The following is a 17,361-nucleotide window of genomic DNA, read 5'->3' on the forward strand; positions in this document are numbered from 1 at the left end:
CTTCAAACTCAAAATAATTTGTACAGTAACCTTTTAGGGCATTCCCAAGGGTCATGAAATTGTGCTGGTTAAATACGAGGCTGCTTTGCTTTAAGTCAGTCGACATAATAATGCTCTATATCAATAATAAGTGACTGTTGTGTTTTGGTCTATGCTATGCATTTGCAAACTCTCACGCAATTGCTGTACTAACTTGTTATGTTTTCATATCAAGCTTTATTGAAATAATAATGGAGCCACACATACGACCTAACCAAAAACAAAAAAAAAATTCATCCTGTTCTCATTTTCCATTCCTGTAAACTATTAATCTTTATAGCTTTCAGATGTTTGCCCTATACTAGCATATTAAAGGGATTGGGAAAATTACAGATGCAAGAATAAAAGCACAAAATGCGAATAAAATCAAGAGAAAAAATTCTGGCTAACCCGAAAGGCACTAAAATTCATATAAATTTGAAAAAACGATTTTAATCAAGTATCAAAACATAAAATGCCATAACTATGGAAAACAAAAAAAAATTATGTCAATTGTCACAGCCTAAGGGTGCCGCAACGTACCTCGTATCCAAGAAATTCAACAATGTTTTTACAGGCATTTTATCCATAGGAAATTCAGTCAAAGAAAAAATGCTGGCCAAGCTAACATGAGGGTTTTCCTTTTCTTTAAATACAATGATATTTCTAATGTCCACCTGTGAAGATGATTTAACACATCAATAGACAAATGGTATTTCCTACAATGGAGCTTCCCTTAGCACTTGGCTGGCACACCACCTTTGATATGCATTTGAAACCTGGAATATCATTTGAATCATCAAATTTATTCTGAGGTAAGTATGATGAAACAAACAGCCACTTGGCCAAGATATTTAAGCATGTAAGAGATTAATTTTAGGTTAATGTGTAGCAGGAACATTAGCATGTCTTTTCTTCTCATGCGCTCATAAGCACAGTTTGAACCTCTTTTTACTACTGGAATCTAAACACTATTTTGAAGCCACATTACAAACTACAGTGCTCTCTGAAGGTACTTTTTAAATAAATAAAGTCACTGAAATAACACACTAGGAAAAGCACAATAATAAACTAATTATATGACCTCAAACCAATGAGAAGGACATCAAACCTAAGCGCATCAAAAATTTTCTTAACTATTCTTCTACTTCTGTGGTGAAATTAAAGCCACTTTAGTATTGCTCAAGTTATAAAATGAACCTAGGTTTCTAATGTTATTATATAAAATAGGTAACTCCTGGATGGTTTAAAAAATGTTTTCATGAGATGTGAATGTCATCAGATAAGACCTGTTGCACATCCCTAGTTACTCTTAATCAGAGTGGCTTACAAGAGCAGTTCAAAGGTAAGGACAAGTCTAGCACATTTGACAGTCAACCCTATTATTACAGACGTGGAAACACCTAGGTCACACCAGGTGATTTTTTTGTTTTTAAACTGTCATTTGTGGGGCTGGCCAGCATTTATTGCCTGGGCCCATCTGTCATTGAGAAAGTGGCAATGAACTGTCTTCTTGAACCACTTCAATCTATATGCTGTCGGTAGATGCACAATGACATGAGTGAGAAATAATGTGGAGATGGACTGGGGTGGACAAAGTTAGAAATCACACAACACCAGGTTTAGTTCAACAGGTTTATTTGAAAGTACTAGCTTTCGTAGCACTGCTCCTTCATCAGGTAGCTGTGGAGCAGGATCATAAGACACAGAATTTATAGCAAAAGATCACAGTGTCACGCAATTGAAGCAATATATTGACAAACCTAGAGATTGCTGTGAAGTCTTTCAATCTAGGTTTGTTCAATATATCACTTCAGTTCTTCAATTCTGTGTCTTATGATCCTGCTCCACAGCTACCTGATGAAGGAGCAGCGCTCTGAAAGCTGATACTTCCAAATTAACTTGTTGGACTATAACCTGGTATTGTGCGATTTTTAACTATGATTGTGAAAATTCCAGGATTTTGACACAGCAGTGAAGGAAGGATGATATATTTCCAAGTCAAGATGGTGAATGGCTTGGAGGGGAACTCGCAAGTGGTAGTGCTCCCATGTATTTGCTGCCCAAGTCGTTCTCAACGGAAGTAGGTTTGTAGGGTGCTGTCTAAAAAGCCTTAATGAATTTCTGCAGTGCATCTTATCAACGATACTTAGTGTTGGAGGTGTGGATGCAGTGCCAATCCTGGATGGTGTCAAACCTGAGTGGTATTGGAGCTCACTCACCCAACTAAGTGGGAAGTATTCCATCAAGTTCCTGGCTGTGTTTTGTAGATGGTGGACAGACTTTGAGAAGTCAGCTAGTGAGTTACTCACTGCAGTATTTCTAGTCCCTGACCCACTGTTCGAATTATAGAATCTGATGGTACAAAAGGTGGTCAATTGATCTGTCATGTCTGTACTGGCTCTCAAGATGGGTAGTCGGCTTGTCCTGTACACCACAGCCTTCCAAATTCATCACTTTCAAAAACATATCTAGGTCTCTTTTGAAACCTTCTATGGAATCCATCTCCACCAGTTTTCCAGACAGAGTATTCCAAATCCTGACAACTCTGAGTGAAGAAGTTTCTCATCTCACACCTAGCTCTTGTAGCCAGTGTGTTTATATGGCCAGTCCAGTTCAGTTTCTGGTCAATGTAAACTCCAGGTTTGCACCATTAAATATTGAGGGACAGTGATTAGATTAGCTTTTACTGGCAATGCTGTTGCCTGGCTTTTATGTGATGCAAACGGTATTTGCTTACTTTTCAGCTTAAGATTGGATATTGATCAAGTTTTTTCTGAATTTGAAAATGGACTGCTTCAGTATAAGGTATCATGAATGGTGCTGAATATTTTTGAATCTTCAGCAAACATCCCTATTTCTGACCTTATGATGGAGGGAAGGTCATTAATGAAGCAGTTGGAGATTCAGGACACCCTTAAGAACTCCTGCAAACATATCTGGAGATGAGATTACAATCACCATCCTACATGCCAACTATGACACCAACCATCAAAGAGCTTCCTTACCTCCCAGTTTTGCCAAGCTCCTTAATGCCACACTCAGCCTTGATTTTAAGGGCTGTCACTCTCACCTCACAGGGTGGCAAATTTCTTTCCTTAAAGGCATTAATGAACTACATAATTCATGGCATCACAGATGGTTACAACAATTGACATTAGTTCCGCAGTCACCATCAATAAGACTAACTCTTGATGCCAGATGTGTTAGTTGAATTTAAATTCCATCAACTGCAGTAGTGGGATTTGAAACAATATTCCACAGTAACAGCCTAAGCCTCTAAATTATTATTTTCAGTAACATGACTGCACCAAGTCTCGTTACACTACTATGTTTCACAAATAGCTCATTTGCATTTCATCAGTGTACAATGAAGGAAGGGTTGCTGCTGCAATGGTTCGACTTGTTCACTTAATCCCCTTACTCCAGCGCTTTTTCTCAACCACACCAAGATGATGCATAGATGTCAGTGCTTTTAAAAAATTATGCTGATTCCATTAACCAAATGTTGGTTTGTGCCCCATCATTATAGTACAGGCACGATGTTTTGAAAACAGGCATCATATAAACTTCATACGAAGGTTTTGGAAAATTTATCAATACTGCATTCTATAAATGTGAATGGTGGCACGGTGGCACAGTGGTTAGCACTGCTGCGTCACAGCGCCAGAGACCCGGGTTCAATTCTCACCTCAGGCGACTGACTGTGTGGAGTTTGCACATTCTCCCCACGTCTGCGTGAGTTTCTTCCGGGCGCTCCGGTTTCCTCCCACAGTCCAAAGATGTGCGGGTCAGGTGAATTGGCCATGCTAAATTGCCCATGCTAAATTGCCCATAGTGTTAGGTAAGGGGTAAATGTAGGGGTATGGATGGGTTGCGCTTCAGCGGATCAGTGTGGACTTGTTGGGCCGAAGGGACTGTTTCCACACTGTAAGTAATCTAATCTAATCTAATCAAAATGTAAGTGGCCATCTACAAACAATCAGTGCTTCCAACACCAATTAAATTAACAATTTCCACAACATCTATACAAAAATCACTTGTGACTGGCTACAATATCACTGAAATATTGTAAATCAAAATTAAATAAAATAAACAAAAAAAGGCTCTGCCAAAGTTCATTAAATTCAAAAAGATTTTATGGTTTGTGAACAATGACATCTTTTTACATACATTTAGCACAGTACAGATTGCAATAAGTTTATGATAGACTTTTTTGCATTAGCATGAGGCTGGGAGTGAATTTATGCCATGGTCTCTCAAATAGCAATGAGATAAATGGGCAGATGACTTGTTATAGAATAGTATTTTGGGAGATAGGTGACAGCCAAGATACAGTGATAACTCATTCGTTCTTCTTTGAATACAGTCACGGGATCTTCCAATTCATCCAGCTGAAAGGTAGCACGTTTCTCAGTACATCATTGCTGCACTGGAATACTGGTTTAAATTATGGGCTCACTTTTTTCTCCTTGTTCTTGGGATATGAGCATTACTGACCAGGCCAGCATTTCTGAAATGAGGTTTGAATCCACAAGCTTCTTGGGTGAACTTGTAATTACGCACATGTCTGACAAATAATAGGCAAATAATTCAGATCTTTGATGAAAAACGGCACGTAAAATATACTAAATGTGTTAATTTATCAATTTAAAAATTGTCCTGTATTGAAGCAGCTTTAATCTGGTTCACTAATGTCCTTTAGGGAAGGAAATCTGCCTTTCTCACCTGGTTTGGCCCATATGCGACTCCACACCCATAGCGATTAGGGAGGGTCGAACCAGTGACCTTCACATTCCACGAATGAATAAAAAAACTGAAATGAACATTGTTACGCTATGCTATCAGTAAAAAATCTTGTTTGGGAAAAAGGGCACCAGTCAACTGGTATAAAATCGCTACAATGGCATTCCTACTGCTCAAACACTTAAAGACTCCTTCCTGAGCCGAGTGATGTCCAAGGCAATATTCCAATGTACCAATATAGGTTTTACTAAACGGCCAAAATCATTCAGATATCTATTTCAGTGAATGCAACAAGTTCATATATTATTCTGTATATGATCATTGATTTGAACATTTGGCTTCACACATTTTAAGAAAGACCTTGAAGTAATATAGTCTCTGATGTGAAAATGTGAAGAACTGTTGAACCTGCCAGTTCAGGAAGAAGCAACATTGTTTTTCAATAGGTGATATCCGGCTTTGCTTTTCACTTTTGCACACCTGGGGCCAATTATTTTGTGCTGTGCAAAGCTTTTTAAAACTTGGAAAAAATTTATGGCATCACAGCAGACTTGCTTTTCATTTCTGATCAGGAAAAGCTGAGTGACCTGTCAGCTATTTTTAATCTATAGAAACAGCCTGCACTTGGGACATGAATAGATAACACTATATGTCAGATCACTCCGTAGCAACACGTTTTGCTCATTCAAGCGTCAGTAGGTTTAACCTACTGACGCTGGTCAGTAGGCAAAAACAGTACAAAACATTTCTGAGGTACAGGCAGGGGTTGGAAGAATTGACTATTGGGGGAAAACTACAAAATTACATTCTCCAACAGTTCCAGAAGAACATTATATTTGAGGGTGCCCAAAATCATTAGATTTCTAATCATCTCATTAAAATTTCCAATTTTCCAACTTCCTATCAGTTTTGTAACTGAACTAAAATTTCAGTTGCATCATTTGATTTGTGATTCTGTAGGGATGAGTTGGTCTCTAAGTTGCTATTACAAGGCAAGTCAAGTTGAAGTCAATTAATGATGGTTTTTGTTTCATTAATTTGTTTAACATTCTAACTGGATACAGACTGGTTGTTTTACTAAATAGAGTATTTATTTTGTGATTAGACAGCATGTTAATTTACTTGCCATCACAGCTATCTGGGGAAACAATGTATATTGTTTTAAGTAGTAACCATTTCACTAAAGTAAATATAGTAGATTTCCAGAAAACATGCCGTAAGGTGTCTGAGAATTCAACTATTAAAAGTATAGTATGAGGAAGTGTAGGAGCAGTGATAGTTTGCCATTTTGTAAAGTCCATATGTTTTATTTGTATGATTTTCACTGGGTACTGAAATAGGAAAAGAACTGGTTTAAAAATCAAGGAATGCTGACGGATTGCTGCATTTGCTAAAAACAGGTAACCTGACACTCATTCTACATAGCTGCTTATTCAAGCAGTATTAGAAGTCTTGTTTGCAGAGGAGCTGGAGTCAAGGGGTATACACAAATAAAGCTTTCGCTCAAAACAAGTAGCTTATTAGTCTGTGGATGACAGTTATCAATGACAAAGACCTTCTGCCTACCAACATTTTTAACACTGGTTCCCAGATAGATGTACAGCTTGGGGCGCGGATGAAAATGGTAAGAAGCAATTGGATTGTGTGTGTGTGTGTGTGTGTGTGTGTGTGTGTGTGTGTGTGTGTGTTGGGGGGTCTCTGTGCTCTGCAGTAAAAAGTAGTTTATGCCTAAAGATAATAAGTTCATTTTCTCTTTCCACTTGTTTTCAGCTGTGACTTTTAACGTCTAAGTGAAAGACCTGTACATGTAGGGAGAATCACTCCATGCCTCCTTGTTTAACTGTACCTAGTCTACTTATTTGTCATAAATTGTAACTCATGTCAAGTGCAGAAACCTGATCTGTGCTTTCTGTCAACCTAGATCTAAAGGATAGGTAAATTGGGGAATTCTCTGTACTTTTGAAAATCTTTAATCTTTATGACCATTCTGGAAATAGTATGGCTTAAATTCCAGCACATTAACCCAATGAGGTGTGACAGTTCTCTAAACAACCTCCTAAGAGTTAAGATAAATAAAAGCTGCTCAGTTCGGAAAAATGCCAGAAACTGTTCCAGAATATTGTTCTACTGGTCATGGTAATGCCAGCTGATATGTGATCTAGAAATCAAGTCATTGCAATGGGGATATGGTGGGTTTCAAACCCATGTCAGGTGGTGAAAATTGATTTCAATTTTAAAAATCTGAAATAAAGAGCATTTAACCATGTTACTATTACTTTTATTGCATAAATTGATGATTTGATCATTGGAAAAGGGTAGACAAGGTTGAAATATGATCACAGTAGGCATGATGGCAAAGACTGGTTGTGCTGGTATGAGCAGAGAGCTGGACTAAAGGCTAGTAAAGCTGAAAATGGGAGTAAAGGATATCTATTAAGTATGACAAGGTCAGAAGTCACATAACAGCAGGTTATAGTCCAACAGGTTTATTGCAATCACAAGTATTCAGAGCATTGCTCCTTCATCAGGTGAAATGAAAAAAAGCATGCAGGCCCAAAATTTATAGGCAGAGAGATCTAATGATGTAAAGTGGAGTGTTGACAGGCCGAATAATAAGTCTCTGCAGATGATCAAAAGTATCAGACAGTGCAGGTAAGTGTTAACAGCTGAATAGCAAGTGAAAGGATGATCTACAATCCAATTAAGGTAGAGAGATAACTGCAAAAAATTAAAAATCCAAATGGCTGGAATAACATGTTAAGTACAAGAATCACATGCTGATGGTCTAATCAAAGTATTAAGTAATCCAAAACTGTACAGCGACTCATATCTGTCATGCTAGCCCAGCCATATGGATTGTTTCCAACACCATCAACATTTTCCATAAATATCACTCTGTCTCAGTTAATTGGATCACAGGTCATCCTTTCACTTGCTATTCAGCTGTTGACACTTTACTTCACCTGCAGAGATTTATTATTCAGCCTGTTGATAGTCAACTCACACAATTTGTATGATCTTTTGATCTCTCTGCCTATAAATTCTGAGTCTGTGTCCTCCTCTTCACTTCAGCTGACAAGGGAAGAGTGCTCCGAAAGCTTGTGATTTCAAATAAACCTGTTGGACTATAACTTGGTGTCATGTGACTTCTAATCTCGTCCACCCTAGTCCAGCACTGGCACCTCCACATGAAGCATAACGAGAGGCGAGAGGTACTTTTCCACAAATATTAGTGCTGTTCACCATATTATCAAATGTTTTGAAGGTCCTGGAGAGGATGTGAAGATTTATAAGGATGATAGAAGAAATGTATGGGTATACACATCAAGAAAGGACTGACAGGCTGCATCACATCACTCTTGAAAAATATGGAATAATAGAGGTTTCTAAAATTATGAAAAGTCTTGATAGAATGCACAAGGCTAGAACGTTTCCTCTTGTGAGGAACTGCATAACTAGAGACCAATGGTACAAGATAGTCACCAAGAAATCCAATTGGGAGTTCAAAAGGAACTTTTCCACCCAAAGAATGCTAAGAATGTGGAACTTATTACTAGAAGTCGTAGTTGAAGTTAATAGTATGGATGCGTTTAAGGGGCAGCCAGTCAAGGAAACAAGGGAAAAGGAAACAGATGATAAGCATAATGGCATTAAATGATAAAAGGTGGGAGGATTGTTGAGTGGAGTATAAACAGTAGCATTGATATTTTGTGCCAAATAGCCCATTTCTGCCCCACATATATACTATGCACTTCTTTATGGCAGATTTGGTGTGGATAATTGCTGAACCAATGCATTCTCTCATGAAATGGGAATAAACACTCAATGGAAAGATGCAGAAAGAATAACCAAGGAGCTCAAATACGTAACTCTAAAGTGCAACTGCATTTACAGCGCAGAAGCTGTTCTAGATCTTGTCAACCGAATTATACTGTACAAAAGTAAATATGCCAAGTTTATTCAATTAGTGAGGTCATGTTTAAAGTACTAAATGCAACTTTGGACAGAAACCATGTCATACATCAAAAGAAATTTGGATATCCAGCATAATTAGGGAAAGATGGCACATCTTGGACTGACCTAGCCTAGAGACAGAATAATCATTAAAAGCCAAATTTCCAACTCCTTTGCTATAAATATCTGTGATTCTGTGTTTTTCAAAGCATTTGATAATTTATCAACAAAAGTAAAACCGCTGTGATTTATTTATGCCTTTGATTCTCATAGATCATTAAAAGATCTTGGCTCCAATCAGCCAAAATCACTGACAGAGGTGAAAGAATTGGAGTTGTGTTTGATTTACAGCTGAGAAGTTGGGCTTGATGTGTTTGCATTCATGTGTAGAGGTGATGGTTCATGACAATTCTTTAAATGGCAACTCTGTCATCAGAATATTCTTCTGAAGAACCATATCACCAGACTACACCTAACAGAGAAACTGGGCAATGTCGAATTCTCTATTCCTGAGATGCTGCCTAACCTGCTGTGCTTTGACCAGCAACACATTTGCAGCTGTGATCTCCAGCATCTGCAGACCTCATTTTTTACTCACTGCGGTATTATGACTTGAAAGCAAATATTCAATTTTTTAGGGTGGGCAACCTAAAGCTTGGCAAATGAAAAGTATATGGAGACAGAGGCAGTTTAGATGGTTAAAGGCACAACTATCAATGACAAGGCATGAGGAAGAATGCTCCTCTGACTCAACCTTCTGTGCAAACAGTTAAGTGGGAGACTGTTAGAGGTTACAAAGATAGAGTGGGCAAAGCCAAGATGTGACTGAAACATGATCTCATATAACATCCAAGGAGAACGACCTTAAAAACACAATACAGTGCAAGTTTCTCTTACATTAAAATCTTTGAAAAATACTATTATGCAAGGATTATTGTATCTTCCTCCTTTGTACTTATGGCTCAATGGAGAAGATTTCAGGGTTGGCCGAAAACAAGCCGCAGATTTTGTCAAAAGATGCAATCATAACATATACCAATGAAGGACACCAACCTTTTCTTCTGCATGAGATGAAGTTCTATTTTTCCTGTGCTCTATCTCGCAAAACAGTTGATAATTGACTGACTCAAAGATTCATTTCTCAAAGGAAGTGGTTAAAAGGTATATATGCCATGTGCAGTAGTTAATTAAATCAATGTTTTGTGGTCAGTTACACTTAGAGTGCCATGAGCTATTTTGGGATACTTCGGACATGGCATAGTGAAAAAATTGATTTACAAGAAAAGATCTGAAATGTTCCAGCAACAAGAGGTAAAACCTTTTTAAGCTGCTGTAGCCACAAGAGATGCTAATGAATTAAAGAAAAATACTGTGGATACTACAGGTTTGAAACAAAGGCAGAGAATGCATTAAAAATATTCTTCTGAACGGAATAAGATCATACTCTAACATGAATTCTCTACAGATGCTGCCAGACCACAGCATTCTCATTGTTCGTGCTACTAATGAATTGCCTGGTTTAGAGTACAATGAATCTTTTGTGGAATATTTACAGCATATAAAGCCAAAACATGAAATCACTTGGAATTATCATGCAGAAAAATCATTTTAGATTATAATTGTACAGTATAGGCAATGTTATCCAGTGGCTATTCAGCATACTGTAGCAGTACAATAATGGACATTAACACTGAACTAATGAAGGTTAATAATGCCACATTAATATGCTTTGGACATAATATTAATTGCTCTCACTACCAGCGATCTGTAACAATGACTGAGTAGTACATCACAGCTTAAAATGGCCACTACTTAATTTAGAAGGTGGAATACTGTAGAAATTTATGTCCAACATTACACTTCATTTAAAACTCAGCAGGAACATGAAGAAAAATGACCAAATTCCACAGGAACAGCAACCTTTTGTAAGAGCATGTCAAATCAAACTTTTACTAGTATCAAGTCTTGACTTTGTAAAGCATTCACACATAGAATTATGGCATTCTGGTGACTTTCAAACTTCTGTACTGCTATGAGAAGATGCAAAAAGGATTCCCACCATATTAATTATAAAGGGAACGCTGTATCCTAGCTTTCGCCAGCTCATCAGTGTGAAGTGGTCTTGGCCGAGTCCAAGAATGAAGTGACTTTGTGATTAGTGGGGAACATGATTAGATTAGATTAGATTACTTACAGTGTGGACACAGGCCCCTTCGGCCCAACAAGTCCACACCGACCCGCCGAAGCGCAACCCACCCATACCCCTTACCTAACACTATGGGCAATTTAGCATGGCCAATTCACCTGACCCGCACATCTTTGGACTGTGGGAGGAAACCGGAGCACCCGGAGGAAACCCACGCAGACACGGGGAGAATGTGCAAACTCCACACAGTCAGTCGCCTGAGTCGGGAATTGAACCCAGGTCCCTGGCGCTGTGAGGCAGCAGTGCTAACCACTGTGCCACCATGCCTCCCATGGTAGAAAGAAAAGAGACAGTGCAGTATCTTGAGAAGCAGCTCACTGCAAGACTTATCAGCTTTAATACAACATGGTGCTCAGCTGGAGAGCATATTATATATAAATTTTAAAGTATCAATGCTGTTCATTGGTTTGAACTTTTCTTTTACTAACTGGCTTATATCCTTTTAAATGTTACTCTTCTCTTCAACTGGTTTGGTATGAAAGGGAACAATGGCATCTTGAATATTTGATTAAATAATATTACAAACAGTAGGAAATAATATTCGTCAAAATGACCTTATTATCCTTACCTTGTCTCTGGGTTATAGCCCAGTATATAAAAAAATTGGTCCGGTCGTGGCTTAAACTCTCTGGCAGCAAATATGTCAGAAAAATGTATAATATTGCATTTCCCTCTGAAAGGAAAGAAAAATCATTGATGTTACCACAAAATATTTGAAAACCAATTCGTATTTCAATCTTTGCAGGTTCATTCAAACAAACCATCACATTAATTTCTCAAACTTGCCTGAGTGCTGCTGCATGGTAGGTGTCTACATAATCCGAAATGAAGAGTTCCCGACTCCTAATTACTGGGTCTGTGATCACAAGCTCACGGCCAGAATCTACAGGAAATGTAATTATTATGTCCATGAATGATTTCCACTTATTTACTTTGAATATTCAGATGGAGGATAAATGTTAAAAATGCTAATATAATTGAACACAAAAAAAACCACCCAAGTTGAAGATCTGTGACAATTTTATGACAGATGGAAATATTTTGAAAATAAAGAACTTTGTTAAAGAAAACACAATAGCAAAGTCCAATCAGAAGTGATTGTGACGTGGCAGCTTTGAATCTGACTGAAATCTGTGCTGGAATACTTCCAGCAACAACACGTTTCTACATTTGCCCTTATAAATGTCTAGTTACAATCTTAAGTTGCAATTTTCCCACATTTTTCTCCCAAATTATCATTAACCCCACTCTTTTTGCTCCAAATAGCTCAAAAAATTACTGAATTTGAACAAAGTTAATTCTTTATTAAACCCCAATTTTTCAATAACTATGGATTTAAAATGTCTAAATTATCCAATTATTTTTGAAGTTAGGCAACCACTCAATTATGCAAATTTTTCATTTAAAATATTCAAAATGGTGCCAAAAATACATTATTTTGAAGAATTAAAAACTCTTCTCATCAAATATTTCCTTGGTTTAATGTCGCACTTCAATTTTTAAAATATAATTTATGAGATCATTCTATGGTCAGGACAAAATGAATCTGATGTTTTACAAAAGGAGCTCCATTCCCAGCAAATATTTCACACTTCCCAACTTCCAGTTTCATTCCCTCAATCTGCTCCTTGCAATTAATCAATTGGAGAAAAATAAAATTGCCGTCTTTACAAGAATCTTAGCCAAAACTGACCTTAATTCAGACTCAGTTTTTGCACAGTCCATATTTATACTGGCCCCTATTTGTACTGTTAAATAAAAGGTTAACAAGTTGAGAAGTGCAAATTCTTCTTTATGCGCACATCTCATCATGTGAAGTTATGAGTTCTAACATTATGGGAAAGAGAATTAATGGTAGGTAGAACAAAATGGTGACAGTAACAAATCCAGCCATGATACCATCTAGTCTCTAAATTAGCCCAGTCACAGAACCTACCTGAGACGTGGCTGTACTTCAAGCCAAGATTGTTTCAACCCCCAATCTAACTGGCAGGACAGGTTGGCAAAGGTGAGAAAGATGGGGAGTTACAACAGCATGTAAATAATTCCATTCCAACCCAGTATTTAAGAACTGCAAAAATGTTGAATTCATTTCTGAATCTAATAATTTAGAATGAACTACAGCAGGAGAGAGAAGTAAAAGTCAGGGAAAATTTATGCAATGGTGACTATAATACATTCGAAGATGACAAATGATAAAGGACATAATCATGAAAGAAGATCAGCATACAAGATTGGAGAATGAAACATGTTTGAGACGTTCCTGTAATAGATCCTGAAAAAATAGACAATACTGGCAAAAAATGATAATGAACAGCAATGCAAAACATTTAAAATGATGTTCAATGAATCCAGGAAAAACACTAACAAATTAATATGAGTCATCATGGTAAATGAAGATTTAAAGAAGAAACAGTGTAAGAAAAGATATGGCATGAGAAGGTGAAGAGGAATCACAAAATAAAACTATCAAAAAACATGCAACAGGTGACCCAAAATTGGTGGTGCAATGGACAGTGAAGAATGTTCTCAGAGCACAACGGGATCTTGATCAGATGGGCCAATGGACAGAGGAATGGTAGGTAGACCTTAATTTAGATAAACATGAGGTGCTGGATTTTGTTAAGGCAAACCAGGGCAGGACTTATACACTTAATGGTAGGTCCCTGGGGAGTGTTGCTGAACAAACAGACCGAGGAGGTGTAGGTTGAAAATGGAGTCGCAGGTAGGCAGGTGGTGAAGGTGGTGTTTGGCACGCTTGTCTTCATTCAGGGCATTGAGTACAGGAGCTCAAACGTCATGTATCAGCTGTACAGGATGTTAGTGAGGCTACTGTTAGAATATTGCTTTCAGTTCTGGTCTCCCTGCTATAGGAAAGATCCTGTTAAACATGAAAAAGTGCAAAAAGATTTCAGGATGCTGCCGGGATTGAGAACACTTGAGCTACAAGGAGAAGCTGAATGGGCTGGGGCTTATTTCCTTGGGAGTGCCAGAGACTGAGGGATGACCTTATAGATATTTATAAAATCATGAGGGACACGGATAGGGTGAATAGCAAAGGTCTTTTTCCTCGGGTAGGTGAGTCCAAAACCAGAGGGCATAGGTTTTACGTGAGAGCAGAAAGATTTAAAAGGGACAACTTGAGGGGCATCTTTTTCATGCAAAGAGTGGTGTGCATGTGGACCAAGATGCCAAAAGTGGTGGTGGTGGCAGGTATAATTACAACATTTAAAAGGCACCTGGATGGACATATCAGATGAAGGGTCCTTCCTGAAACGTCAACTCTCCTGCTTTTCTAATGCTGCTTCACCTGCTGTGCTTTTACCAGCTCCACATTTTATCGACTTTAAGGGGGTTCTGGGCTAAATCCCGGCAAATGGGACTAGATCAGTTTAAGATATCTGGTTTGCATAGACAAAGGATCTGTTTCCCTGCTGTATAACTCGATGTTATAGTGGCTGCATGAATACACAGGGAATTTTTTTAAAAAGTTAAGATGGAGAAAAAGGCCACTAAGAGACAGAGAGGATAAAAATCACAGGTAGTGGTAACAAAATGAATGAAATTTTAAATAACTCTGCTTCCAGGGAGACAGATCAGGTGAAATTAACATTAGAGGAGAAGATTTGAAATGATATAACCACATTTAGAATAAAAGGATGGGAAAATTATATAAAATAATTAAATTCAAACAAGATAAATCTCCAAGGTTGATGGAATTAAGACCACACATTTTAAAAGAATCTAGAGTAACAACAGCAGAGGCACAAATACATATCAGTTCATTTGAAAATGCACTGCCAGAGAACTGGTAGATAATTAATACTATAACAATATATAATGGGAGCTAGTTTGTACGGGGCATTATAGACCAGTCAGCCTAACGTCGGAGCAAAAACAGCAAATAACATGGGTAAAGAGTAGCCACTCATGATAGCAGTTGGTGAAAAGTGGAATCCAAAAACATTTCTGGCACCAGAGTTGTTCACAAGTCACATTAACAATCTGGATTTGTGGAATAAAAACCAGAGTTTTCAAATTTGTGGATGGCACTAAAGTGTGGGATCATTAATTAACCTGCAAGATGGGCTTATAACTGGAAAATGAATTTCAACAGAGAAATGGTAAGAAATACGTGGATGTTATGACTTGGAAAATAAAAGTTGAGATCGAAGATTAAAGGGAGCTGGGAGAAAAAATACACACACCAAAGTAGGCTAACAAGGCCATAAAAAACCAAAACAAGTTTATTTCTAGAGGGATTGAATTGGAAGACAAAAGTTATGCTAAACTTGTGCTGAACTTTGATTAGACTGAAGGATATGGAGGCACTGGAGAGGGTACAAAATGGATTTACAGGGTTCATACCAGAAACATAAAGATATATTCATTAGAAACTAATGAACTGCGGCCTTTTAAAACAGGTGATTGGTGGGTGGGATGGCCGGAAACATTTAAATTTATGAAAAGGTTTTGCTACAGCAGTTGCACTTGTGAGGAAGAATAGAACCTGTGGTCATCAATATAGAATCACCACTAAGAAATCAAACAGAATATTCAAGAAGGAAGCTCTTTACTGAGAGAGTGATGGGAATGTGGCATACACGATCATAGCAACAGATTGAGGCAAATAATATAAATGCATTTAAAGTTAGGCTAGATAAGCTAATGACGTAAAATGGAACATAGGTTTATGCTGATAAGGAAGGATGGGGTGGTGGGGGGAAGCTTCAGTGGAATATAAACGTTCACAGGAATTTTTGTCCAAACCTATGTTTCAGGGTAGAATTGACAACCTAATTGTTGGATATCCCTACCCAACCTAATTTTAACCATTTGCATTCATCAAAGAAAAGCTTACTAGAATTTTCACTCAAAGCTGATGATTTTTCACATTTATCAAATTTTATTTTGAAAACATTTTGCTACTTTCAGCTTTACAACTTCCACCAAAAAGTACAACACATCTCTTTTAGTTGGTGACACTGATGATGAACATAGCTCAACCGTTTCTCACGAAACACTAACAACTAAAGGTGGGCATGGACTACTAAGCTTTAACTACTTGCTTTGTCATAAGAATTGTCATATCACAATTATAGGTTTATCTGGTAGAATGAAACTGCTTTAAACTAATCTGCATTCAGACGAAGTATGTAGCACTTCAGATATAAGATGACAAATAATAGTTCTCAAGATAGTAAATGGTCTGTAAAAATGAACCCTACAGAATATGCTAAACACCTGTGTTGAATATTGAGAGGATACCCCACTAATCGATGTTTTAAAGTACACTTCTTAGCAATCTAACTTCAAAGTATTAACAATGATTACCTTATAACCATTTCTAAATTTCACTTTAAAATGTATCTGATAAATACGATCAACATGAGTTTTGATTTGTATATAACAAAACACAAACCCTTGCTACCCATACTAAGCAAAAAAAACCAAGTTAATTTCGTACATGTTGTATTTTATGGTTGAAATTATATTCTATAGATGGATATTACCCAGATTTCCACTGCACCACCTAAGCAATATACCTTTTCACTCATTCACACATTGTTTACACTCCAATTAACAAAATTAGAGAGAGTCCACATTTCGTGGATAATTTACCATTGCTGATGTAAGGACAAATATTCAAATTTACAACATTCTACTTGTTATTTGGGGTCTATATATGTCTTTTGATAAAGAAAGCATATTTATCTTTAGTTGTAGCATTCTTCATTTCTCTATTGAAGTGATTTCCAAATAAAAGGGTATCATCAAACATTCCGATTGGATAAATTACTAAAGATCCAGTCTTTCAAGAGTCTTTCTTCCTAAAGTGTATGATTTGCCCTCTATCTCCTGGACCGAAATATTTTTTGATCAAGCAACCTAGGTTCCCACAAGTTTATGGGAAAACTTTTTTAAAACATTTTAAAATTCAACGTCAAAAGTTGATGAAGAAAGTAACAGGATTAAACAGCTTCGATTATATATGGTAAACACTGAAAATCAAAATTCAAAATATTTAAGCTGAAAGCAACATGCTTGCCTGAATGCTAAGTAAAAGGAACTATATCAAATTGAATTCACAATCTGCACTGAGTTAGTAGATCACAATTTAGTACTAGAATAAGCTTCAATATCCTAAAGTAAAGTGAGGTGCTGGAGGAGTGTCGCTCCCAGTGTGGACTCTGGATGAGCTCAGACTTGATGTCCTATACAATCATACTGCCAGTTGACAAAATCACCTGTCTAAACTCACCTGAAGAATGGCCAAGTGGATGAAATACCCGAGGGCTGTGAGTACCTGTAGAAATGCAGCCCCGTAAGAGTAAGGAAAGAAGAGCAGACATTTATAGGGACAAAACTTTAAAAAGTGATAATAAAGGAAGGTCTGTCAAAATAGAGTACTTACCCCTTTGCAAAACCTATCTGTC

The 17,361-nt window shown here is 37.4% G+C and overlaps 1 protein-coding gene across 5 annotated transcripts in view; it reads right to left on the bottom strand.

The window, feature by feature from the left end:
- The window catches only part of rerea (arginine-glutamic acid dipeptide (RE) repeats a), a 575,418-nt gene that overhangs the window by 262,656 nt on the left and 295,401 nt on the right, over positions 1-17,361 (bottom strand). For all 5 annotated transcript variants that reach the window (XM_060851827.1, XM_060851826.1, XM_060851825.1 and 2 more), the window contains 2 exons: positions 11,711-11,807; positions 11,493-11,597 (listed from right to left, as the gene is read on the bottom strand). In XM_060851827.1, the coding sequence (XP_060707810.1) occupies positions 11,493-11,597; positions 11,711-11,807 (202 nt within the window). The remainder of the gene's footprint in view (positions 1-11,492; positions 11,598-11,710; positions 11,808-17,361) is intronic.

Source organism: Hemiscyllium ocellatum, chromosome 37 (assembly GCF_020745735.1).
Source record: "Hemiscyllium ocellatum isolate sHemOce1 chromosome 37, sHemOce1.pat.X.cur, whole genome shotgun sequence".
NCBI lineage: Eukaryota > Metazoa > Chordata > Chondrichthyes > Orectolobiformes > Hemiscylliidae > Hemiscyllium > Hemiscyllium ocellatum.